General features: G+C 40.1%; 1 protein-coding gene across 2 annotated transcripts in view; it reads left to right on the top strand.

The window, feature by feature from the left end:
* The window catches only part of LOC126399603 (neurotrypsin-like), a 53,857-nt gene that overhangs the window by 25,596 nt on the left and 18,917 nt on the right, over positions 1–9,344 (top strand). For both annotated transcript variants that reach the window (XM_050059694.1, XM_050059695.1), the window contains 4 exons: positions 1,210–1,452; positions 4,806–4,944; positions 5,025–5,203; positions 5,458–5,605. In XM_050059694.1, the coding sequence (XP_049915651.1) occupies positions 1,210–1,452; positions 4,806–4,944; positions 5,025–5,203; positions 5,458–5,605 (709 nt within the window). The remainder of the gene's footprint in view (positions 1–1,209; positions 1,453–4,805; positions 4,945–5,024; positions 5,204–5,457; positions 5,606–9,344) is intronic.

The following is a 9,344-nucleotide window of genomic DNA, read 5'->3' as shown; positions in this document are numbered from 1 at the left end:
AAAAATAAACAAAAAGGAAGGAAACAAAAAAGAAATAAACAAGAAAAAAGAAATAAACAAGAGAAATAAACAAGAAAAAAAGAAGTAAACAAAAAAATTAACATGAAAAAAGGGGGAGGGTATAAACAAGAAAAAAATAAAGAAGTATACAAAAAAGAAATAAACAAGAGAAATAAACAAGAAAAAATGAATAAGCAAGAAAAAAAGAAGTATATATAAAAAGAAAAAACACGAGGAAAATAAACAAGAAATTAACAAGAAAAATAAGAAATATGCAAATGAATGATAATTAGAAAACAAAAAAATTAATAATTAGAAAACAAATAAATGAGTAATAACTAATGACGTTTTTAATTATCTCAAAAACTGTTGGATTGTCATAAATTTAGTGCAAACATGTAGGGTTCCCAGAGGATGAATCCTAATGACTGACGATTCTCTGATTTTCCCTCTAAATGTTTTCAGCAGGTACTTTTGGCTCTTATTGAAATATCTCACCAACCGTTGGATGGATGACAGGAAATCTGGTTCATAATTTACATTATAAAGACGTCCTATAAACAAGGACACAGAGGTTCTCTGTCTGATCTGCCATCCTCGTTCTATAAATCTAGTGTGAACGACCTCAGAGTGCATTAGTGTGTCTGTATGTGTACCAGTCTGCTTGTTAAAATCTGCAGTATAATTTCTTTTCATTAATGCGTGATGTAAGCTTTTATTGGGCCGCAGTATATAACCTGCTCTGTATTTTGTGGCCTAATTTCGCTTCACTTTGATGTCAGCAGTTTTTCTCTCAGTCCGTCTAAGCTTCACTCACACACTTCTCCTTCTCTGAGAAGATTACTGGAAGTGTCTGATCACCACCATGTTGAGTATGGGGTGCTTTAAGGTTATGGAAATTTCACCAGTTCAGCGTGGATCAGTGAGAGTAAATGCATTAGGAAGAATCCTGCTGTGGCAGTGGACAGCATATGGGAATCATCCATGAAAGCCTTTATGCAGAGATAAAATGCAGACATGGGGATAATGTGATTTGGATAAGAGCAATTCCACTCCTCTTTTCCTCTCACTTCTCACAAACTTTCACTCCCTTTTATTCACATTGTCCTCTCTGACCCACATCCTCCTCCTTTCATCCAAAACATCTTATTCTCCCATCTTCCTCAACGTTTACTCACTCCCTCCCCTTCCCTCCTTCTCTTTGTGCAGTGCCTCTGTCCTGCTCTGAGGGATTCACAGAATTGGGATACTACAATGGCACCGTGTCTCAGACGGACTCTGGCGCCCCCTGTCTGAAGTGGACTGAGTTTCCAGACTACGTCATGCAGTACCCGGGCCGAGGGCTGGGCGACCACAGCTACTGCAGGAACCCGGACCGAGAGTCCAACCCCTGGTGTTTCTTCAGACAAAACTCTGGAGCCATCGGATGGGCCTACTGCGACTGCCACCAGGGTATGACCACGGATCACCAGGATGTCACTGACACAGGATCATTTATAATACTACTACTATAACTACCACTACTACTACTACTACTACTACTACTACTATAACTACCACTACTACTACTACTACTACTACTATAACTACCACTACTTCTACCACTACTACTACTACTACTACTACTATGCTGCTACTACTACTACTACTACTACTATGCTGCTACTACTACTACTACGCTACTACTATTACTACTACTACTACTACTACTATACTACTACTATTACTACCACTACTACTACTATGCTGCTACTACTACTACGCTACTACTATTACTACTATTACTACTACTACTACTACTATGCTGCTACTACTACTACTACTTCTACGCTACTACTATTACTACCACTACTACTACTACTACTACTACTACTAGGTGGAGCAGGTCTGTGAGGTAGGTGGGGGCCAGGTTGTTAAGTGATTTGTAGTTGAGTAGGACGATTTTGTATTGTATGCGGTGTGAAATAGGGAGCCAGTGTAGTTTTTGGAGGACAGGGGTGATGTGTTCTCGGGAGCGGGTGTGGGTGAGCAGGCGGGCAGCGGAGTTCTGGATGTGTTGGAGTTCGATGATGAACCGTATAGGATGCTGTTGCAGTAATCTAGTCTGGATGTTATGAAAGCATGGATGAGGGTTTCGGCAGCAGAGTAGGTGAGTGAGGGGCGGAGACGGGCAATGTTTTTGAGGTGAAAGAAGGCGGTCCTGGTGATGTAGTTAATATGGTGGTCAAACTTAAGTTGGCTGTCAAAAATGATACCAAGGTTCCGGATGTGCGGGGATGAGGACAGAGTGCTGTTGTTGAAGGTGAGGCTGAAGTTTTGGGTGGTTCTGGTGTGGGATGTGGGACCAATGATGATAATGTCTGATTTGTCACTGTTTAGTTGAAGATACTGCTACAACCCTAACACCACTATTACTACAGCTACTACTACTGCTACTACCACTACCACTACTACTACTTCTACTACTTCTACTAGTACTACTACTTCTACTACTACTCATTAAATAAATGTAATGCTCCTCCACCAATAAAACCAATTTAATTTCAATGAAACGTTTCCAGTACTGGGGAAATTAGTCATAACAGCATTACACAGGAAGAACTTAAGATTATTGTCATCATCAGTTACTCTGTAGAGCAGTCTGGACTCCTTCCAAGGGGCTGCCTAATTAATATAACGGGTCGTGAGATGATAAAAGAATAACATAAAATACATTTCTGCTGTACAAAATTCTATTCAGTTTTTTTCTATTTTTTGTAAGACACTGGGCAGTTCTATTTCAACTGCACGCTAAAATGAATTCAGATTAAACACCATAAAAGATGCACAAAACTTGTTGACATATGCAAATTCTGACCAAGCTCCAGGGCCGATGGACTATGTAGGGCTGTTGGTGAGCATCTGTTGCCATAGTTTTTGCGGTGTTTCCCTCACCATTGGCATTTGTTGGTCAATTTAGCCCTTTCGATTTCGATTGGCAGTTCAGAGAAACAGAAGTGAGGAAAGGAAACAAATGGTTGAAGAGGGCGTGAGATGGAATCAAACTTGTTTCATTAGGTAGGATTATTTTTTGTAGCTGTTGAGCTCTTTTGCTGGAATGGTTCATGATTGTTTGTCATTGTTCACTAGCGTAAGGTAAATACTGTTTGTTCTTTAAACATTGGGTTATGTTGTTAACATGCTAACTGACTAACTAGCATGTCCAATCCGTCCGGTCCTCCAGTTTTCCTTTTTGAATGACGAATGCAGACTACAGTGCTAGTTGGCCGATGTGTGGGCTGTAGTCTTTGCGGTGTGTTCAAGTGTAACTTTCTGGCTGAGAAACGGGCAATGTGAGGCAATGTAACAGTTGGCCTTCGTTGCCACTAGTTCTTTGATATCAGTTGGATATGTCTGGGCCACTACAGGGTGTTGTATTTTGGATCATTCTTTTTGGCTTTCTTGCCCACACACTCTGCTTCCATCAACCTTGTTTCCAGCAGGCAGCTATTTTCAGCTAAAAGCCCTCCTATAATCCCACTGTACTTTACATGCTCAACACCAAAGGGCAGACAGACAAAGTTAGCGACTAGCTCATACAGCAGTGGAGCATCTAGCAGCTGAAGAACCAGATATCCGCAACGCCAGGGATTAGCACACCTGGGACCCCACCCCTGCCTGCCGCCCGGCAAAATGCACCAGGCCCTGATTTCTGTCCCTGCAGGTGGTGGGTCCATATTAAGTATGGGGCCAAGTGTCCCCATACTGGGCGAGGTGCTCAGGGTCTGACGTGACCAGTTCATCACCTCCAAATCTGAGGCCATGGTTCTTTACCGGAAACCAGTGGATTACCCCCTCTGGGTTGGGGGAGAGTTACTTCAAGTATTTCGGGCTCTTGTTCATGAGTGAAGGTAGATGGAGCGTGAGATGGATCAACGGTTTGGTGCAGCTTCTGCAGTGATGCGGGCACTGTGCCGGTCCGTTGTGGTGAAGAGGGAGCTGAGCCGGAAGATGAACCCCCACCTACGGTCATGAGCTCTGGGTAATGACCGAAAGAATAAGATCGCAGATACAAGAGGCCGAAATGAGTTTCCTCCAACGGGTGGCTGGGCTCAGCCTTAGTGATATGTGATAGGGTAAGGAGCTCGGACATCCAGAGGGAGCTCCGAGTAGAGCCGTTGCTCCTTCGCATCGGACGGGGTCAGTTGAGGTGGTTCGGGCATATGATTAAGATGCCTCCTGGCACGTTTCAGGCACGTCCCAGTGGTAGGAGGCCTAGGGGCAGACCCAGAACACGCTGGAGGGATTATTTATCTCATCTGGCCTGGGAACACCTTGGGGTCCCCCAGTGGGAGCTGTAAAGTGTTGCTGGGGAGAGGAACGTCTGGGGTGCTTTGCTCAGCCTGCTGCCCCCGCGACCTGGCCCCGTATAAGCGGTGAAAACAGATGGATGGATCAATGGATGGAGAACCAGATATTTCACTCAGGAGTTGGTGTAGACCAGAGCTAAAAAATGACTGAATAGTAGAAGTAGATTCATCAGGTCACCTGAAATGCAGCTTGAATACTGATGTCTCTGTGTCTGCGGGGTTTGTAAACTGACAAACTAATATGATCACCATAACATCTAAATAATGTATATGTCGTTGTTATAGGTTGTTCTGCTGCCCTCATGTGGCCAAAAAAAATCTATTAATTCAGCTTTAAACCATGAATCCATTAAGAAACTGTGATACAGATTTATACTGCGCCACACTGTAGATAAACATCAGACTACTGGTGAATATTTACTGAATAAAACCACCTTCGTCTGTTTGTATTTTTAGGTGCGGCACGTTTGGTGGGCAGCTCATCCTCTGGCAGTGGCCGTGTTGAGGTCTACCTGAATGGCCAGTGGGGGGCAGTGTGTGACTCTCACTGGTCAGACAGAGACGCCAGTGTGATCTGCAGGCAGCTGGGCCTGGGGTAAGAGAAAACAAAAACTCCTCATTCAATATTGATGTTTCACAGCTGCGATGCATTTGCTCTTATTTTTATTTCAACAGGGACATCGGCACGGCGCTGCAGCACTCTCAGTTCGGCTCAGGCTCTGGCCTCTTCCACTACGAGCGTCTGGGTTGCCGCGGTGACGAGAACACTCTGAGTAAGTGCCGGAGCAGGACGTTCGTCACCGGTGACTGTAGCCATGGAAACGAGGCAGCAGTGGTGTGTGCGCCACCAGAAGGTCAGTGTGACTTCTACAGTGTCATGGCAACCAGACCTGAATATTTTCCCACACACCTGAGAGACAGAGATTTGTCTTTTTATTTATTTATTTAGAGAGAAAAACATTTATTGAAAATGATTTGTTTCTCTTTTATTGTACACTTTATTTTTTATTCATTCCTACTTTGTTAATATTAATAAAGGAGAATTAAATGTGAAAGTACAAAGAATGCTGTTTGACCTACACTGCTATATTTCTACATCCTCTCTCAGGCAGTGGACCGCCGCTGCGATTAGTCGGAGGCGAGGAAGACTTTGAAGGTCGAGTGGAGGTGTTTCACGCAGGAAGGTGGGGCTCCGTCTGTGACGACCAGTGGGACGACAGAGATGCTGAGGTGGTGTGCAGACAGCTGGGTTTCAGGTATGTATATCAGGAATTTTTCACACCAAGTTAACACGTGTGGTGACATTTAAGCCCCTCTCTCAAACAGATGCCTCCCTAGTAGCTCCTGACTACAGGGTTCACACATTAAATCACACTTGAAGCAGTGGAGGGAACTGCGTTAAAGGATAAGGCTGGCACTTTTCATCAAATCGCACTAAAGACTAAAGCCAACAATGTGTTTGTCATTTCATAATAATTTCTGGATTCCTCACCCTGTCTTTAGCCCATTGGTTCCTACTGGTGACATTAATCACAAATATAAAGTTTCATTTTTAAAAAATGTTCAGTAGTATCCTAAAACAGCTGGGTGCCGTAGTTTTTATCAAATGTTACTCAAACAGAGTAAATAGTGCATTTGTTGGGGACTGTTTTCACATCAGATTTTAGGGAGGCAGGACGATGTATGTAGGATTGACTCAAAATAAACTGCAGTGTGCGTGTTCATTGTGATGAAGGAACATGTCACCAAGTGGGACAGTGTGACTCATCTATGTGTTTTTAATAGCTTCTGGACAACGATGAACTTTAATTTCACAGACAAATAGACTTTGACTACACAAATGATACCTTTGAAGAGGATACATTTTTTGTTTTTGTTTGTTTTTTCATAGGGTTTGTTGGCACTAAAAAGGTAGAAAGAATTACCAGCCTTTTCCTTTAATAGGGGGGAGAAATAAACATGTAAAACTTAACTCATAGATAGATAGATAGATAGATAGATAGACACCATACATATATAATATTCCCGCAAAGAGCATGTGCTGTAGATGGTTACGTACAGCCCGTTCTTATTCTCAGGGTGTCAAATACCGATGCTTTGGTGTGTGATATTGACGATAAAGGCACCTTGTAACAAATTAATGAGACACACTGGGCTTTCACGTAACTCAAACATAAACCCATCTGAGGCAGTACTTGAGGCTGAGAGAAACTGACGTAGTATAAAAGCGAGAAAGTCTCCGCAGAGCGATAGAGGTGGATGGGTCAAACAAAACTAGACTTTTAACCAGGCGACTGCAGTTCGTGTCCCTTTGAAACCAAAAGTCAGTGTTGTTTTAACAGAAAGTTATGTAATTTATGTATAGGTGTCACACGCTTTCTTTACGTTGCATTGTGTTGTGTTATGTTGCGTTACATTGTGTTGTTTTACATTGCGTTACGTTGTGTTATGTTCTGTTGCGATGTGTTGCATAATGTTGCGTTACATTGTGTTGCGTTGCATAGCGTACGTTGCGTTACATTGTGTTGCGTAGCGTATGTTGCGTAGCATACGTTGCATAGCGTATGTTGCGTAGCATACGTTGCGTAGCGTTTTGTATATATATATATATATATATATATATATATATATATGTACATATATGTACATATATATGTACATATATATGTACATATGTACATATATATATATCAGATGTATATATATATATATATATATATATATATATACATAAACAACATATATAAAAAAAATACTAAAACAAAAAGACCATCCTTATTCATGCTCAATCACAGGCGGAGTGCAAAGGGCATTAGACGTGCTGTCCTAGATGTAGAAAACGAGGATGATGCTATGTTGTGTCATTTTGAATAATAAATGGGACGCCTTGCAGGGCTGCCATTCTCCTTTAAAAGCCTAATAACAAATTAAATTGAGCTATTTTCCTGAAGCTCTTGAGTGAATAACATTTTGGAACAGAGCACATGGGTGTCATTTGGATCAAGGTTTTTTTCATGTAGTCAGAAATGCAATGAAAATCCCTGCTAAACACGTCTGTTCAGGTAGATTATGTTTGGATCTGTGCAGGTGTTTCCCTCCACACACACAGAGCGTATCCCCCACAGAGGAGGTGTAACATCCCAGACTACTTTGAGTGTCAAACTGCTGATGAAGCCATAGCTGTGAAGAGAAAGAACTCCCTCCATGTTCAACATTAGGTTGCATTTCATCTCCTCAAACACTGTGGGACGTCTCACCATCTGTGTTTGTGCTCCTAAATAATAGATGTTCTGACGCACAGGTTCTCACACAGCTGCACACCATGCTTTGACACTTAAAGACAAAATGAAGACATTTGTTTTTTCCCACCTGGATAGTTTTTTTTTTTTCAATAGGTATGTGTGTCATTTACACACTTTTTAAGGTTTTTGCAGACTGACATTCAAACCAAGTCCTACTATGATTTAATATGATTGTTGGGGTGAGCTAGTTAACCCAAATCACATTTGATTGGATAAATATGCCGCTGAGACTTCACAGGAAAGGAAAATACAATAACTTTTTTTTTTTGACAACAATTACCTCATGAATACAGGATTGGAATTTGGACTATGCATTATATATTATTTATATTCTTCATTTCATCATACTTCTTAATTCTCAAATATGATTATTTATTTATTCATGATAATAATAACAGAGTTTTTTTGGTCTCTTACAATATGAGTCAGACCAAGATCAGGTTCTCCTGAGTCATTCTGTATTTTCTGTGCTTCACTGTTTTTATTTTTAGCTCAAACATGAAGTTCAGCTGTACACAGGAGCACAAATGCATGGACTCACACAAACACACACACAAAAGTGCTTTTTGTAGCCTTTCAGCATCAATAAATAATCACCACATGAACATCCTTGTAAGAGCTATTCATAATTTATGTGGATGATTTGATTTATTTTGCTTTATTTTAAGGGTGCTTTTTTCCTGTTGCTAGTACTTTGCTTTGTTTTTTAAGAACGAGGCAGATGATTCAGACCAATAACACAACTACATCATTTAAACCTTTGGCCATAAAATATTCTATAAACATTCATGATTCCCAGATATGGTGAATAACATACTGTACTGTGAATTTTTTTTAGCATATTATACTATGACTTTTTGATGACTTACTGTACTGTGACCTTTTTTGATGAACTCGTCACATGCTAACCTATGACGTTTTTATGACATTTTTCATCACATAGTATACTATGACTTTTTTATGACATTTTTCATGAATGTTTTTTTCATGATTTTTAATGACATGCTATACTATGACATTTTTTCATATTGTTGGATGTACTATGATGTTTTTTTCATTATCTCGGATGACATGCTATACTATTTTTTTTTTTTCATAATTTTGGACGACATGCTATACTGTGATGTTTTTTCATATTTTTGGACGACATACTATACTATAACGTTTTTTCATATTTTTGGACGACATGCTATACTATGACGTTTTTTCATATTTTTGGACGACATGCTATACTATAACGTTTTTTCATATTTTTGGACAACATGCTATACTATGACGTTTTTTCATATTTTTGGACAACATGCTATACTATGACGTTTTTTCATATTTTTGGACGACATGCTATACTATGATGTTTTTCATAATTTTAGACGACATGCTATACTGTGATTTCTTTTCATGATTTTTGACGACATGCTATGCTATGATGTTTTTTCATATTTTTGGACGACATGCTATACTATGACGTTTTTTTCATATTTTTGGACGACATGCTATACTGTGATTTCTTTTCATGATTTTTGACGACATCCTATACTATGACGTTTTTTCATGATTTTTGACGACATGCTATACTATGATGTTTTTCATAATTTTAGACGACATGCTATACTGTGATTTCTTTTCATGATTTTTGACGACATGCTATGCTATGATGTTTTTTCATATTTTTGGACGACATGCTATACTATGA

Source organism: Epinephelus moara, chromosome 13, assembly GCF_006386435.1.
Source record: "Epinephelus moara isolate mb chromosome 13, YSFRI_EMoa_1.0, whole genome shotgun sequence".
In the NCBI taxonomy this organism is placed as follows: domain Eukaryota; kingdom Metazoa; phylum Chordata; class Actinopteri; order Perciformes; family Serranidae; genus Epinephelus; species Epinephelus moara.
This window is presented reverse-complemented; position numbering and strand designations above follow the sequence as displayed.